The sequence below is a fragment of the Staurois parvus genome, unplaced genomic scaffold (genome assembly GCF_062004578.1).
Source record: "Staurois parvus isolate SC_StPar_1 unplaced genomic scaffold, SC_StPar_1.0 ptg000574l, whole genome shotgun sequence".
Classification (NCBI taxonomy): domain Eukaryota; kingdom Metazoa; phylum Chordata; class Amphibia; order Anura; family Ranidae; genus Staurois; species Staurois parvus.
Window position 1 is genome coordinate 1,403,891 of NW_028318370.1, and position 17,886 is coordinate 1,421,776.

The 17,886-nt window shown below is 45.4% G+C and overlaps 2 protein-coding genes across 2 annotated transcripts in view; both read right to left on the reverse strand.

Annotated features, from left to right (window-relative positions):
- Positions 1–351: 351 nt before the first annotated feature.
- Positions 352–8,806, reverse strand: LOC149450439 (uncharacterized). Its single transcript, XM_089691894.1, has 4 exons — positions 8,326–8,806; positions 2,895–3,038; positions 1,772–1,918; positions 352–541 (listed from the first exon to the last, which is right to left on the reverse strand). Exons 1-4 carry the CDS (start codon positions 8,582–8,584, stop codon positions 381–383), a joined length of 711 nt encoding a protein of 236 aa, XP_089548020.1. The 5' UTR covers positions 8,585–8,806; the 3' UTR covers positions 352–380.
- A 6,888-nt stretch (positions 8,807–15,694) lies between these two features.
- Positions 15,695–17,886, reverse strand: part of LOC149450440 (uncharacterized) — a 134,270-nt gene continuing 132,078 nt past the window's right edge. The window contains exon 42 of the mRNA XM_089691948.1: positions 15,695–15,870. Within this exon, the coding sequence (XP_089548074.1) occupies positions 15,695–15,870 (176 nt within the window). The remainder of the gene's footprint in view (positions 15,871–17,886) is intronic.

Here is a 17,886-nt window from a genome sequence, read left to right on the forward strand (position 1 = left end):
AAGTCTAAGGGGTGCATGGTGGTATATGGCATATTGAAGAACAGGGCCTGTAAGCACAGATGGTGAAAAGGAAAAGTATGGAAGGTCATCACGAAGAGTTAACTCAGCAATGGATTTAGTTAAAGGAATGTAGTTTGTATGGGTAACCCTGAATTGGTGGAAATGTTCTAGCAGCCCAGGATACCCACAGTTCCCTCTGATTGGGCGAGCCATAAAACTCCTGGACTTTAGCTGAAGGCAAATGAAGTAAAGAAAGATGGTAATAGCCAGGCAGTCAATAGCTTTAGAACTGAGATCTACTATAAGGGTATAGGTGTTCTCATGGTTCTAGCCATGTACAGTATATTATGATTTATCATAATAAATCAATTATAGGACGTTTAATATTGCATCTTACTTTGGGCTTTTGGAGAGAAGCACCATTTAACCCCAGGAACAGATGAGTTGAAACAGCATCCCATAGAATAGCACTCCCTGTCTGTAATTCCTGGATATCCACAGTCTGTTCTGTTAGCTGGACTCGCACAGCACTGAGCCTTATCTGTAGAGAAAAAGTGGAAAGAAGAAGAGATTATTAGACTATTGGGAAGGGAGGAAATGGGACAGTAGGGTAGAAGTGTAGAGATGGGTATGGGTTATCAAACTGTTATAGATCTTCCGTGTTGCCAAAGTCAACAACCAGCAACAATCAGGAATGGTGTTGTAGAAAGTCCTGACAGGCAGAGCAACAGCAAATAAAAAAATGCATCACCAAATCAATAGGTAAATGCATAGTTGGACAACATTAGCTGTTAACGGCAACAGCACTGTGATTAGCTAGTCCTGTTGCTGTAGACATACATGGTGGGCAAACCTTCTCTGCTTACCATTTCTTCTTAAAGTGTTAGTGGCTTGGTAAGACACCCTTGGCTTGTACACCAAGCAGTTTAGAGTAACAGGACCAATTGTGGTTTCGAGTAACACTAACATTTTTTGTTCTCGCTTGAGTGACACTAGGCTCACTGTGATTCGCTTGCATGGGGCCCACCAGGATTCCTGACGTTGACAAGTGGAAATCTCCAATACCTTGCCTCTGACACCATGGGAGAAACCAAACCTGGCCAGAACCCAAGAACTCCATATTTAGCCTGTTCTAGCTGTGAAGTACAATCCCAACTAGGCCATGCCTAAGAGTAGATCCCCATTGGTACAGAACACCATACCAGACTCCTTAGGAAGGAAGTTTACAGCCATAATGTAACAAACCATACAGGATTATGGTAGCACCCTGCCTAAACAAAAAGTACAACAGTTCTTAAATTACAGGGTTGAAGGGAAATATGAGACCCACACCCTAGCAGCAGGTAGAATATGGTAATTGAATTCCTCCTTGGGAGGAATGCAATCTGTTACCTCACCAGTCCATATGAGCTCCCCCTTCCAGGGGAAGTAGGTTGAGTTGGCTCCTGATTACACTGTTTTTCCCAGATGGGCCCTAGATAAGATCTGATACTCTTCCTCACCAGGCTGAAGGTTGCACACACTAACTAAAGCATTCCTCATGCTTCCCACCAATCCTTTTTAAATAATCACCAAAAGGAACACTAATAACCAGAGCAAGGTTGCCAAGCAAACTAGAACAGGGTACCACCTTAAAGGACTAACCCAGTCACTGCCTAAATTACACTTACCACCACTCATATTGTGGTGTCTACAATAACTGCAACAGGGATCCCTCTATATACACACACACACACATCACATCCTGCATTCCTTTATATCAGCACTGTACCTTGTGCCTGAGAGTAGAAGCACCAATTCACGCCGGGGATACTGGAATCATAACAGCAGTCTCTCCTGGCACATTGGGAAGCACTGATTCCTGGGTAGCCACAGTTCCTTCTCAGGTAAGGAGACCGGCCACACTCTTGTTTTGCCTCTGTGAAAGTAAAAAATGATACACATACATACACAGAATATATGAATACATTGCAGGGCTTTAAATATTGGTTATTTGACATGGCTTTTAGTGTGCGACAAAAATCTTAGGGCTGGTTTCCCAGCTGTTTGTTGCATGAAAAACACATTGCTGAAATTAGGGAAACCGCACAAATGTGCCCAGATCAAGAGATGAAAAAAATAAAAACGGATACAAAATATAAAACAAAGCTGCATAATATAAAATATAAAACAAAATCCATAAAGTGCATCTGCTAAAATAATGTATTGGGTTAGGACATATGTATGAATATGATCACCAATTAATGGTGTTTATGAATTATTGCACAATTTTAGCACAACAGTGCACTGTTGTGTGAAAACATTGTTTACAGCTTTTCGTTGGAATTCACTTTAAATGGCACTCCAATGCACCATGCAATCAAAGCCCAGTGTAAATGTGCTGCAAGGAATCACAATTCAAAGAACCATCTGTGCTTTGTGGTACATTAAGAAAAAAAAAAAAAAAAAAAAAAAAAAAAAAGGTACATGTCTTGTGTGCGGTGGTGTGTTGGCAGCCAATGCACCATAAAACACTGGTGAGCTGAGAATGGGGCCTACATATTTTCACTGAATGCACCAATCTACAGACATTAGATCATGTGAGCAGTTCAGAAGTGACACTATATAGTGATCGGGGGTTTAAAAAGTAAGCTCTTAGTAGTCAAATAGTAAGACATGTTAAAAATTTGTCCAAATGGAGTTTTAGCTTCCAGGGTAGAAATGTTCGAAGTCCAGCTCCAGCCAAGACTTTAAAGTTTTGAATGGGGCAGAGTATGGTCAGTCTATTAAGTGTTCCTACTGCAGAGAATTACTCTCACTTCCTGTCAGGACAGCAAGGACATGGGGGGAAACCCTTGTAGAGAAGTTCTGACAACTTTTGCCGTCTATGCCCTCCTTTCCCTTTGACACAATACCTTTAACATTTGAATGGAAGCACCATTTAACGCCAGGAATACTTGAATCATAGCAGCATCCTCGAGAGTTACATTCGGTGGAGCTGATGCCAGGATATCCACAGTCTGTTCTGTCTTCTGGATTAACAGAGCATTGGACCTCATCTGTGTTATGAAGGATAACGTGAGAAAACATGTACATAAGCTTAGTTCCAAAACGCTAGCATGCAGGTTATCCACCCTCACCAGTAGTACATGTATTGTGGATGTCCTCAAAAGACCATCTAGCTAAAATAGTTTTCTGAAAATACCACCTCAAAACATGTCTTAGCAAGACCTGAGGACCAGTTTGAATACCTATGGTCTAGACCAGCCATTCTCAACCAGGGTTCCTGGAAACTAGGGTTCCTCAGGAGGTTGCTAAGGATTCCTTGAGCAAAGATGGATTAACCTTCCATCTAATGGTGCCTACATTGTTCCAGAGCCAACATCAATTTGCAAAGCTAGCAGCATAACACCAATGTTTTGTAACTGTCTGGAGGGTTGGCATTCTTTCCACCGAGCACCACTATTGGGGGGATATTGTCCTAATCAACTCCAAATGTGAAGGGCATTCTTCCTTCCTGACCATAATGTAGGGAGGCCTTTTTCCCCCACTGACCCCCTAATGAAAGTTAATTCTTCCCACTGATCCCTATTATGATTAACATTCTTCCTCTCCCTGACCACCAATGTATGGGGGGCCCTCCCCTAAAAGAACACCAATAAAAGGGTACTCTGCTACCAATGTAAAGGGGCCTTTCTACCACTGACCAACAATGTAAGCAGGCCCTTCTACCACTGAAGTAGTATGTATGAGCTATTCTCCCATGAACCACCAACATATGGGAAGGGATAACTCCCTATTGTTTATTTTTGATAAAAGGCTGGTTACACAGTAAATGTCTGTCTTCCTATAGATGGCAAAGGTTCTTAAGTGCAATATACGATTTGCTCTTTACAAGTGAGAACAACCAAACTAAAAATGTATCTTTTTTTGCCTTTTAATGTCTTGAATTTCTGCTCATGAATTGGCCAAGCTATTCAGCTGAGGATTAGGAAGGAGTTTATTTTACTGAAATGCAGGCCTTATTGCAAGATTTCGATGAAAATGTCACCATTATAGTAAAATGCATTGCCATCAATGAGGAAGGCAAATTAAAATGTTTATTGGTTTTGAAGCTAGAATGAGCTTTTGTAGCCATCAAGGGCCATTTTATGCTCATTACAACTGTCCTGGACTTGTCAAAATATCATGGGCTAATAAATTTACTTTCACAGTTAAGGGGGAAAAAAAAAAGCTCTAAAATAAAGCAGATCACTTCAAGCAAAAAAATTCCTTATGAGCTCAATGAGCAAAATTGAGAGTTTGCACTTTGGAAAAACTCAAATCATTAAGTTCCATGTGAAATTAATTTCAGCAAAAATTGCTCTACTCATCCCGAATGGCGATATACGGTAGGCATTAGTCTGAGGAAAATTTTAAAAAGCATTCTGTGCCCATTTGGTACAGCACCCTGTATGGTGGGTAAAGGTTGTTGCTATGGATAGGAGATGGGGGCATGTTGGCTTCTGCACATAGTGGCCACCACCATTCCTCCACTGTTCTGCATTGAATGTTCATAGGGAAAACTGCAGCCGATTTCAGATGCCAAAATGTAGAGCTAAATGAGCATCAGAAATATAAACAGTAAGCTTTAATTTCAACCATGCTTAGCCCTGACACCGAATGATGAAAGCATTGTTCCTTGGGGAAAAAATATCCCGTAAATTTTTTTATTTTCTCAAGATGTTAAAATCTAAAAGCACAAAGTCCTATAGGTGGCCATACACCATGGCCAAGGTGCAAAATATTTGTGTAGATACATACAGGTGAAACTCGAAAAATTAGAATATCGTGCAAGAGTTCATTTATTTCAGTAATGCAACTTAAAAGGTGAAACTAATACGAGACTCATTACATGCAACGCAAGATAGTTCAAGCCACGATTTGTAATAACTGATGATTATGGCTTACAGCTCATGAAAACCCCAAATCCACAATCTCAGAAAATGAGAATATTGTGAAAAGGTGCAATATTCTCGGCTCAAAGTGTCCCACTCTAATCAGCTAATTAAGCCATAACACCTGCAAAGGGTTCCTGAGCCTTTAAAATGGTCCCTCAGTCTTGTTCAGTAGGAATCACAATCATGGGAAAGACTGCTGACCTGACAGTTGTGCAGAAAACCATCACTGACACCCTCCATAAGGAGGGAAAGCCTCAAAAAAGGTAATTGCAAATGTTGGATGTTCCCCAAAGTGCTGTATCAAAAGCACATTAATAGAAAGTTATGTGGAAGGGAAAAGTGTGGAAGAAAAAAGGTGCACAAGCAGCAGGGATGACCGCCTGGAGAGGATTGTCAGGAAAAGGCCATTCAAAAGTGTTGGGGACTTTCACAAGGAGTGGACTGAGGCTGGAGTCAGTGCATCAAGAGCAATCACACACAGACGAATCCTGGACATGAGCTTCAAATGTCGTATTCCTCTTGTCAAGCCGCTCCTGAACAACAAACAATGTCAGAAGCGTCTTACCTGGGCTAAAGAAAAAACAGACCTGGTCTGTTGCTCAGTGGTCCAAAGTCCTCTTTTCTGATGAGAGAAACTTTTGCATCTCATTTGGAAACCAAGGACCCAGAGTATGGAGGAAGAATGGAAAGGCACACACTGCAAGATGCTTGAAGTCCAGTGTGAAGTTTCCACAGTCTGTGTTTATTTGGGGAGCCATGTCATCTGCTGGTGTTGGTCCACTGTGCTTCATTAAGTCCAGGGTCAATGCAGCCGTCTACCAGGAGATTTGGGAGCACTTCATGCTCCCTTCCTCAGATGAGCTTTATGGGAATGCCGACTTCATTTCCCAGCAGGACTTGGCACCTGCCCACACTGCCAAAAGCACCAAAACCTGGTTCAATGATGGTGGGATTACTGTGCTTGATTGGCCAGCAAACTCGCCTGACCTGAACCCCATAGAGAATCTATGAAGCATTGCCAAGAGAAAGATGAGACACGAGACCGAACAATGCAGAAGAGCTGAAGGCCGCTATTGAAGCATCCTGGTCTTCCATAACACCTCAGCAGTGCCACAGGCTGATAGCTTCCATGCCATGCCGCATTGAGGCAGTAATTGCTGCAAAAGGGGCCCAAACCAAGTACTGAGTACATATGCATGCTTATACTTTCAGAGGTCCGATATTGTTCTATGTACAATCCTTGTTTTATTGATTGCATGTAATATTCTAATCTTCTGAGATTGTGGATTTGGGGTTCTCACGAGCTGTAAGCCATAATCATCACAATGACAAATCACGGCTTGAACTATCTTGCTTTGCATGTAATGAGTCTCATTAGTTTCACCTTTTAAGTTGCATTACTGAAATAAATGAACTTTTGCACGATATTCTAATTTTTCGAGTTTTACCTGTATAAACAATTTGGGTCATTGGTCCTTTTTCAGTCACAAATTGCTTGGGTTTCCAGATACATCTTGGGATATTGACATGAGGCTTTCCCCCCTCTTAACCTGTTCAGCCAATTCTGTGGGCATATCCACCCACCTTAATACCCAGTGGCTGAAACATGCTAGGACAGCATTTTGAAGTGCAACAGTCTGATTTAATAGTGCACATAGTTGCAAAATCCTGATTCCACAGTGAGGAAGATTATGGGAAATTTAGCCTAAACTCTGCAGATAATAGAAAGAAATGTTTAAGATTGTTCTGTATTCACTGAAATATTGAATTTACTACATGCAGCACCCTCTAGGTTTAGCTAGAGGCTAGAAGGATCTGCAGGTCAGGGCTTCCCTTCCAGAAACACTGAACTTCCTGGAAGAGGGTCAGAGGAGGCCCAGATCTGCATTTGAGGGACTTTGGCCAATCCCCTGGCAGGAAGCTGGGGGGGGGTTCGAGGGCTTTCAGGTGCAAGACCCAACTAATGTAGTTCTCATCTGGGACTACTTCATTGCCAGCTGTTGGAATCCCTTGCCCAGGGATAACCTCAAGGTACCTTCAGTGCAGCTGGATGAAGGGGAATATTCATCTGGGGTCTGAGGAGATACATCAAGGAGGCTTCAGTGCTCCTAGACAGTTATTGATCCACATTGTACAGTATTTGATGCCAAGTTTGCCCTCAAGTTCAGGTCCTTGGGCATCCCATATACCCCTAGGACACCAAGTTGTTAACCTCTTATTTAAAACTAAAAACCAGCTCAAGGACTGGATTACTGACTCCAAGTGTGCAAAATGCGTGGCCGTGCAGAGTACCTGAATTTGTCTTGATATTAGCTTCAGTCTTAGGCCTCGTACAAATGAGAATATCTGATGAACGATCATTTATTTTTCTGCGTGCTAGTCTCATGAGAATTTTCGTAACTTTAGTAACCTGTTTTTGATATGAGACAGGATGCAACTTTGGAAGCGATTTAATGTATTCTTTCGCTTCTGAGTATGCATCACTCAATTTTTTCTGTACAAATACTATATTTACACTAAAATAGTTTGTTCTGTTACCTTGAGAATATTTTTTGTGCTTGTCCAGATACTTTTGCATGAACCGTCTGCTCTCAAAAGCTGTGTACTAACAAATTATTGGACAGTTACTATAAAAACACATTTTTTCATTTGATTCTCATTGTACATACTAGGATTAAGACTAGGATAAGGAGGGTCAGGCATACCTCAACAGTATGCAGCTGTTTATTACTGTCCAATCAGAGGGCTGAGGGTGGGTTCTTGACCAAGCTGTGTTGCCAATAGTGGAGGTTGTGGGTCTGGTTCTGCTTTGTGGATTGCAGGTAGAACAGCCCCCACTCATCTCAGCTGTGTATTTGTGTTTATTCATTAAAAAGGCGTGGGCATGCAACTAGATGCCTGAACTAAAAGTTATACGTTTGCACATTTGCCTGGCTTTCCCCTTTAAGCAACCACAAAGCTGAACATACATGCTGCAATCTGAATATGCAATCATTTTTACATGTGCTAAAACTAATGCATGGGCCAACTCAAACAATCCATTCAATCTTTATCCAGTCAGGTCCTTACATTACATGGTTGCGGTTTGTAAATCCAAAACAAAAAAAAAAAAAAAAAAAAAAAAAACAAAAGTTATAACCAGGTTGTATCCAGGGATGGACTGACCATTTGGAAACTCGGGCACTGTCTGAGGGCCCAGGGTCAGTAGAGGGCCACATGAGATGCTCCTGGTATCTTTTTCATAGGCTTTGAGTTTGGGCAAGGACACAGGGGCCCCATGAGTTGTCAGTCCACCCCTGGTTGTAACACACCCATATTAGACACCCATTATATTTTCGAGTCATATACCATTGGGTGGCTAGGTGTAGTGTATTCAGGTAAATACAAGTAAATGTTTGTGTAATACCTTGTGCCTGGGAATAGAAGCACCACTTCACATTGGGGATACTGGAGTCGTAGCAGCAGTTTCGTTTGGTGCACTCGGAGGCACTTATCCCAGGATAACCACAGTCCCTTCTCTGACATGGGAGCACATTACTGCATTCCTCATTTGTGAGGTTATTCTCTGTAATGAAATAAAAAGTTATGATACACCTAGATCTAGAAGGACCATTAAGTAGCTTCCTTCCACAATTGCTGAGATAAGATATGGGACTCTTAGCCATCTCCTAGGGATACATTTACCCAGTCACATTCACACAATTTTAAAATCAGATCAATGTGCACCAGGCCAAAGTAGAAGCCATTGACTCACATGGTGTGTTCAGGGAAACAAGTCATGCCTGTGCAAGTAACACTAACGCAGAAGTGATCTGTCAAATAAGCCACAGTGCTACCACAAAACTTATGTAGCTCAAAAATGTGCAACCTAAAAACTTACCATAAAAAAAAAAAAAAAAAAAAAAAAAAAAAAAAAAAAAAAAAGAAAAAACCAAACAAAGTTAAGTGTATACATAAAAATAAATATGAATAACTTGTTGCTTCTCCTTACTAGTAGCCCCTAGGGGGCAAGGTTCTGGGGGCCACAGCTGGCTTGACCAGCTCACATGTAGACTCCAGAGTTGGTTTACATTTAGTGGTGAAAGGCTCCCTTTTCTGGCCATGCCGGCACATTACAGGCCCTTGGACTTCTTTGGGACCATCCTCTTGATGGCGGGATGAAAGGAGATGAGCCCCATAGAGGTTGGCATGTAATGTGCAGGCGTGATCTGGGAGTATTTAACCACTGCTCTATAGCTCCCTCATCACCTACTCCCATGCTCAGGACTTCAGGCATTTCAGTTCCCCTAGAACTCCCTACAGCAATCTCTCCTGCTATCTCCTACTCCATCTTTAGGCACTCACCCTTTTCAGGGAAGCATTTCCTGCCTCAATTATACCATCTCTATCAACTGATCCCCACACAGTTTTGGGTCTCTTGCCCTTCCTTTATAGATTGAAAGCATAGGAATAACACTGTTATTAGGGGGAAGAAGCCCCATTGGACCCCAGGAACAGGTGGGTCAAAAGCAGCATCCTCTGGAATGGAATTCTCCAGAAACAATTCCTGGATAACCGCAGTCTGTTCTGTTAGCCGGACTCACCGAGCCTCATGCATGACCCCTGACCCACTGTCTGGCTGATTGGCCTTGTGCTGATCGCATGCACCCTCCCGAAGGAATAAAAGACTAACACACACATGTAAAGAGTGATGCCAAAGACTTATCAGGAGATGAGTGGAGGACAATGGAAGTAGGCGAGGATCAGAGAAGACAGGATCAAACAGCCTTTTTAAACAATGCAGAGGATTAACCCCTTAGGTTCCACAGTGAGTATAGCAAGCATGCAGGACTGCATATACAGACTGATTCTACTGATGGCTTAGTAACCATCAATCTCACCTTCACTCAGATGAGATCCACCGATTGTGGACGCCAGAGTTTGTTTACATTCAGGTGAAAGACTCCCTCTCCTGGCCTTGCCACCACATAACAGGACCTTGGACTTCTATGGGGCCATCTCCTGGCTTGGAGATGGACAAACCTTTCAGAGGTGGGGCTGTACTGTGCAGGTACGACCATAAAAAGGAGCCTTTTATCGTTGAATGTAAACAAGCAATGGAGGCCGCATCTATTGGATCATGGTAAGTAGGGTAGGATTGTTGGTCAGGGGAGAACCAAAAGAATAGGTGCACTTCAGCTTTAAAGGATGAGGAACAGGCAAACAGTTGCAGGAACTGTTGGCACTATAATATTGGTGTATTATAATAAAAACAGGAAGGATTGGGAAGCATAGGAAAAACCTTGACTGTAGTCATTGGGGTAGAAGCACCATTTGACCCCAGGAATAGATGAGTTGAAGCAGCATCCTCTGGAATGGCATTTTTCAGAACTAATTCCTGGATATCCACAATCTGTCCTGTTAGCCGGACTCACCGAGCACTGAGCCTCATCTATGAACAAATGGAAATATATCTGAATTAGCAATTAATGTTTACAAGTTGTACATTTTTGGCGCTTATGAGGAACTGTGAGAAAATTTTCCTTTAAATGTTTAAGTGTGCTCTTAGACAAATTTTGCCTATTCTTTTTGCCCCCTCGTCCTGATCTAAATGATCCCCACCTCACTCAGTTGAGATTCATGAGAGTGCATGCAGGAGGGTACCTACCTGGTAGAAAGTTTTTGGTGCTTCTTTGTAAGTGCACCTTTAAGTCCCGGTTGGTGCAAGTAGGAGACACGTGCAAGTTTAATCCAGAAGGGAGACAAATTCTTGGTCAAGCTGATGCGTTTCGAAGGGGGGGGGGGGGGTCCTTCCTCAGAGCCCCTTTGAAACATGTCAGCTTGACCAAGAGTTTATCTCCCTTCTGGATGGATCTTGCATGTGTCTAACCCCGAGTTTGGTTTTGGATGCTTTTTTACAGCTATTCTTGTTAGTAATTTATGAATTGGTTACTGGAGGTAATGCACAAGGTTGGTGCGCTTTGTTTTTGTTCTCTACTACAGAGAATCGAGCTTCTCCAGCTTTGTGTTAGAGCTTCACAACTAGAGATGAGCGAATCGAAGTAGCCGAAGTGGAATTCGAGTCGAATATCGGAAAAATTTCGATTCGCGCCGAATCCGAAAAATAGCCTACTTCGGACGCGCGAATCGGAATTTTTCCGAAAATGGCGGCGGACATGTGCGGCGACGGAGCGGGGATGTCTGGGAAGGCGCGCAGACAAGGCGCGCTGACCCATAATGCATTCCTCAATGACATGTGATCGCATCACCAATCAGCAGCCAGCCAGCCAGCACTGTGTAATGGTCGAGCTATAAATAGCGGCCATTTTGGAATTCTTCATTTGCCTGCAGTCATTGAACAGAGGCAGACCGCTCTGTATTAGGGACAGAGTTAGGGCCTCAGAAACGATACTTGGGGACAGAGAACCGTTACTCAGGGCCACAGAACCGTTACTCAGGGCCACAGAACCGTTACTCAGGGCCACAGAACCGTTACTCAGGGCCACAGAACCGTTACTCAGGGCCACAGAACCGTTACTCAGGGCCACAGAACTGTTACTCGCACAGACACAGAATTGTTACTCAGGGACACAGAATTGTTACTGAGGGCCACAGAACCGTTACTTAGTGCCACAGAACCGTTAATCAGGGACACAATTGTTACTGAGGGCCACAGAACCGTTAATCAGGGACACAATTGTTACTGAGGGCCACAGAATCGTTTAATTAAAGAGTATGTCAGACAACATGCAGAGGAGTGGCAGAGGAGGCAATGTTTTAGGAGCGAGCAGACGTGGCAGCAGAGGAAGGGGTCGAGGCAGCACTATTCGCAGCCAGAGGCTAGTGCTCCCGGTGTCATCCAGTACAGTGAGGAAGAGCTAACAGAGGGCGGTCAGGAACGGGGGGAGACATCCGCCTCTTCAGCAGCCAGGCGAAGAAGTAGTGGCGAGGAGAGTGGCTCGGTAGCCAGTGTAGAGACAGGTCTGTCTCCTGACCCACACGCAGCCGAGGGGGCTAGTAGTGAGGCGGAGACCCTAATTGATAATGAGGCTGATCGCACTTGGCAGCCTCGTCGTCATCAGGCTATTGCTTCCGCATCAGGAGAAGAGGGTGGCAGCTTGGCAGCGAGCAAAACAGTCGGTGGGTTGTCTCCATCGCCACACTCTGCCATGTGCCACTTTCAGGTCTCCTCACACTGCTGGTGTGTAGAATTTTTTGACATAGGGTGCTGGCAGATTACGGGCCTCCTATAGCTGCTGCCAGGCCCCTAATCTGCCATAGGCCCCTATATACTGCCTCCTCATGCTGCTGCCAGGTCCAGAGTCTCTCATGGGTCCCTGTACGGCCTCCCATTGCTGCTGCCAGGAGGCAGCAGGGTCGCAGCAGTGTCAGTGGAGGCAAACGGCCACGGAGTAGAGCACCAGCTCCACTGCAGCCTACCACCACGGCCAGTAGTGGTGCCGGTGTGCACGGAGGAAGTAGCAGTCAGCCAGTGAGGAGTAGCGGAGGCAAAGTTTCCTACTCTGCGGTGTGGCAATTTTTCGTCAAGCCGCCCGAGGAAGTAAACGTAGCCGTATGTCGACTATGTGGCCAGAAAGTCAAGCGTGGTCAGTAGGCCCATGTTGGGACTACAGCGTTGCGTCAGCATATGCAGCGTCGCCATTCGGTGGCCTGGGAAAACCGTGATAAAGATACGGCGGTTCTGCCTGCCCCAGCCCAGGGTTCCATTTTGTCATAGGGTGCTGGCAGATTACAGGCCTTCCATAGGTGCCACCAGGCCCCAAATCGGCCATGGGCCCCTGTACCGCCTGGTCATGCTGCTGCTGAGCCCACAGTGTGACCTGGGTCCCTGTACCGCCTCCCATTGCTCCCACTCTGCCATGTGCCACTTTGAGGTCTCCTCACACTGCTGGTGTGTTCAATTTTTTGACATAGGGTGCTGGCAGATTACGGGCCTCCCATTGCTGCTGCCAGGCACGTAATCTGCCATGGGCCCCCGTACCGACTCCTCATGCTGTGACGTTGCAACAAGGTGGAATTCAACACTACATATGTTAGACCGCCTTTACGAACAGCGAAAGGCCATCACAGATTTCCTGATGTTAAAAGCGGATAAAGGTACTCCCTGTGTAACTTAGATGTCAGCCATTGTCAGCTCATGCGTGACACCTGCGCTTGCTCAGGCCCTTTGAGGAGGCCACGCTATTCCTGAGTCGGCAGGACTATGGGATGAACGAGGTCAAAATCGGCCATGGGCCCCCGTACCGCCTGTTCACGCTGATGCTGGTCCCACAGTGTGACCTGGGTCCCTGTACCGCCTCCCATTGCTCCCACTCTGCCATGTGCCACTTTCAGGTCTCCTCACACTCCTGCGGTTTTCCATTTTGTCATAGGTTGCTGGCAGGTTACAGGCCTCCCATAGGTGCTGCCAGGCCCCAAATCTGCCATGGGCCCCCGTACCGCCTGGTCACGCTGCTGCTGGGCCCACAGTGTGACCTGGGTCCCTGTACCGCCTCCCATTGCTCCCACTCTGCCATGTGCCACTTTCAGGTCTCCTCACACTCCTGCTGGTTTCCATTTTGTCATAGGTTGCTGTATGGCCTCCCATTGCTGCTGCCTCCACCGCCACACTGTGGCTCCAAACACTGGTTTTGGCCCCGTGACTGGCCAAATGAGTGAAGTGTGCGGTGATTCTAAGATAGACGGCACTCATCTGCATGTCATACTGAGTGACAGTATTATTTCTCTTCCCCAGCAGACTCCAAGGGCATTTAAATTAAAGGTACAGTGTTCTGCACTAATATTAAGTCTCTCTGAAGCCTAGAAACACCCTTTTTTAAGTTAAATTCACAGCGAATTTATTCGACTCGAATCGAATATTGTCCACGAATTCGCCGAATCAGGCGAATCGAATTTTTCATTTCTTCGCTCATCTCTATTCACAACCTTTGATCAGTGTTGGATGAACATTTAGCATTTTATTCGACTGGCCTTCTGATCTGGGTCCCTGAGCGCAGGAGGTGTTGGATTTGTATCGACTGGTCATTTGGGAAGAGCCTTGGAGACAGTGGGTGGATCTAAGTGACTGATAAGGATGGTATAAAGTGAGCGCTCCTAACCAAGCAGCTAGCCCTAGAGGTAATCACAGTGTACCCGTAAACAACAGAATAGTAATAACAAAGTGCAGCGCTGAGAAATGAGTGTAAAAAGCAAATAGTCCGTGGTTATTAGCTAATATAAATATATAGTCCCAAGAAAAAGCTGATGAAGACCAGGAAGCAATGGAAAGAGTGCGCACTCACCGGACGCGCATGGAAAATGCGCATAAATGAATAACTCCTGGAATCCTAGAGTAGATGGAGAGGGTGAATTCCAATATGTGGATCAGTCAGCCTGGGAAGATATATCAGAGATCCGGAGGTCCCCTTAAGGTAGGTATGATTATCAGCCAGACTCCAAAAGCTCCGTCCCTCTGGTGGTGATAGGCGAGTACTACAGGGATCCTGCAAATGGATTTAGCTCCCAATGGGAACCAAGAAACAGGTGCCCATAGTGTAGTATTTTAAAATATGTTTATTCAATGTAACTCAAATAACAGGCAGGGTAGTAAGGCTGTGTACAGTACATAAATAAAGCAGAGTACGCAGCAATGGTACTGACCCCGAGTTAAAATTGCCGCGGGGCTGTCTCGTGGCTCCGGGCAGAAGATGACGTCATGCTCTGTCGGTTCCTCTAAGTGACTGGCTGCACTCTTGAGGGACCTCAGCCAATCCTCAACAGGCTTGGCAAGGGGCTGGGACTTCCTTAAAGTGTAAGCCAGCTCAGTGGCAGGAGTGTGGAGAGAGTCAGTGGCAGAAGGAGAGAGGAAGATGTGAGGCAGAAGGAGGCTGCCAGGAGGCCTAGTGGGTTGGGGCCTGCCTGTGAGGCTGGAAAACTTGGAGCTCACTGGCCCCCCTGAGCAAAGACCACCTGTATAGCAGGGAAGGAGCAGTCCAGTTGATAGGCCTGGTAGTAGTAGACAACCCACAAGCGGTACCGGAGAGGATCTGAGTGATTACAGCTAGACTCCCTGGGCGGATAGGGGAAGGAGCACTCAGGTGGGAAACCAGATTAGCCTTCTACTAGTGACTGTTCACCCTTTTAAAAAAGGAACAGGAGCCAGATCCCCTGCCCAGGAGAATCTCCAGAAGCAGAATAGAAGCTCGTGGGTAGTTCCAAGAAGTTTGTCGTCGTTATCTGTTCCCTTTATGCGTCCTATACCCTCCTTTCCCTATGCCAGTTCTAAATCTGAAAGGGTTTGTGACACCTCAAATTTACTGAAGTGTATGAAGCAGCTATTGGAACACCTCTAGGGGGGATAGATCTAGGGGGGCACAGCTTTCCTGAGCTGCTCACATGTAGACTCCAGTGTTTGTTTACATGCAGTGGTGAAAGGCTCCCTCTTGTCTGCATCCGCACTTGACTGTTTCTAGGACTAACATGGGACCATCTCCTTGCTGGGAGATGGAAGTAGATGAGGCCCATAGAAGTGGAGCTGTAATGTGCAGGAGCAACCAGGGAGCCTTTTACCACTGCTCTCTAGTGTCCTCATCACCTACCCCCATGCTGTAAACTTCTTTCAAGGTCTCTCCCTTTGTGTGGAGCTCCCTACCTCAAGCACCCAGGGTATCTCCTACACCAACTTTAGGTGATCTCTGAAAACCTATCACTTCAGGGAAGCCTATCCTGCCTCAGAGCTCAGTTTCATTTGCTCAATCAACTGTTCCCACCAGTTATTTGTGTCACTTGCCCATCTTTTACAGATTGTAAGCATAGGAATAACCCTTACTGAAGTTTTTGGGGAAGAAGCACCATTTGACCCCAGGGATAGATGGATCAAAGCAGCATCCTCTGGATTGACATTCTTCAGAACCAATTCCTGGAAATCCACAGTCTGTTCTGTCAGCCGGACTCACCGAGCACTGCGTCTCATCTATGAAGAATTAAAATTCTTATCAATAAGGTCTACAGGCTGCACATAAAGGTTTGTGTTAATGAGGAACTCATGTTTCTAACCATATATGACTTAAAGGATAAGACTACTTTCAGACAAAGTGCACTTACCATATTTTTTGCTCCATATGATGCACCTGACCATAAGATGCACCTAGGTTTTAGAGGTGAAAGAAAAAAAAAAAAAAAAATTCTGAACCAAGAGACTGCGGACGCAGTACAGGGGGATGACCAAGAGACTGCGGACCTTTGGGGAGGGGGGGGGTGGGTACCTGATTTTGACAGGTACCCGCTCCCACTTCTGCAGAGTTGTCCTCCCTTTAGTGTGGGCACCTGACTGACAACCGAGTGCCCACACTAAAGATGCCAAAGCGGGAAAGTCTGTACAGAGCTGGACCGAAGAACAAGCAAGGTCCTGCTGCAGAGAAGAGCCGAGTGGCCGTCCCGGTGTTCTGACACTGCAGCGACAGAAATACTGGACGCTCCATAAGACACACTGACAATTTGCCCCCTTTTTTGGGGAGGGGGGGGGGGGGGGGAGCCTTATGGAGCGAAAAACCCACTATTTTGCTCCTTTGCCCTGACATTAACGACTTGCCAACTGCAGATAGCTGAATGTCGGCTGCACTGCGGCCGGCCAGTTCTGGGAGGGCGTCATGACAGGCTCAGCTATGAGAACATGTTACACCCTAAAAATGGGAGGAACATGTAACATGTTCCAAAAAGGTGAACTTATCCTTTGTGCTTGTTGGAACTCATCTGAGGGTAGGGTTTTCAGACTCCAGAGATTTACATTCAGCTGTGAAAGGCCCCCTCTCCTGGCTGTACCTTCACATTACAGACCTTACGATTTCTACGGAACCCTTTCCTGCCTTGGAGATTGAGGTAGAGGAGCCCTGTAGGGGTGACGTTGCAATGTACAGACTCAAAGAAAGGGGGCCTTTCACCACTGAATGTAAGCAAGCAGTGGAGGCCACAGCTATTGGATCATGATAAGTAAGGTAGGGTTGTTTAGGTCAGGGAAGTGCACTTATTCTTTAGGGCTGAAGACCAGCCAACAGTTAAACCTATAGATGAAATTCTTACATGCAAGTGGTTTTACTTGACAAAGGGTTTGTTTCTGTCCCTCCAGTCCCAATATTTACACAACCACATTATTATTATTATTATTATTATTATTATTATTCTACAGGATTTAAACAGCGCCAGTTTGCTCAGCGCTTTACAATATAACAGGAGACAATACAGCAACAATACAAGAGGGAAAGGAGGGCCCTGCTCCTTGGAGCTTACAATCTAGGAGGAAGGGGCTAGTGGTACAAAAAAGGTAGTAACTGTGGGAGATGGACTGGTTGGAAGAGTAGAAGATTCCATTTATAGCTGAGGGCAGGATAGGCTTCCTTGAAGAGATAGGTTTTCAGAGACCGCCTAAACGTGAGCAGAGTAGGCGATCGTCTGATAAATTGGGTAGAGAGTTCCAGAGGATAGGGGAATCCCTGGAAAAGTCCTGGAGATGAGCATGGGAGGAGGAGACAAGGGAGCTAGAGAGCAGGAGGTCGTACGAGGAGCGGAGAGTACGGTTTGGGTGATATTTGGAGACAAGATTGGTGATGTAATTTGGGGCAGAGTTATAAATAGCTTTATATGTAATTGTTAAGCCAGTGGAGGGATTGGCAGAGAGGGGTGGCAGATACAGAATGGTTAGTAAGGTGGATAAGTCTGGCAGCAGCATTCATGATAGACTGAAGAGGGGATAGCCTGCGATGAGGCTGGACAATGAGAAGGGAGTTGCAATAGTCAAGATGAGATAACAAGGGAGTGAATAAGTCGCTTAGTTGTTTCCAAGGTTAGGAACGGGCGTATTTTGGAGATGTTGCGGAGGTGAAGTCTACAAGATTTGGACAGTGATTGGATTTGGGGGTGAAAGGACAGATGGGAGTCTAGGATTAGGTGTTTGATCTTGGAGAAGTCTGGAGAGGGGGCACAGGCTGGGGGG

Excerpts from the sequence above, each read along its gene's own strand:
- LOC149450439 (XM_089691894.1), bottom strand. The coding sequence starts at position 8,584 with ATGGCTAAGAGTCCCATATCTTATCTCAGCAATTGTGGAAGGAAGCTA. Across the intron at positions 3,039-8,325 it reads CTTCTATTCCCAGGCACAAG|ATGAGGTCCAATGCTCTGTT; the intron begins GTATTACACAAA and ends TTCATAACACAG. Across the intron at positions 1,919-2,894 it reads CTTCCATTCAAATGTTAAAG|AGGCAAAACAAGAGTGTGGC; the intron begins GTATTGTGTCAA and ends TTACTTTCACAG.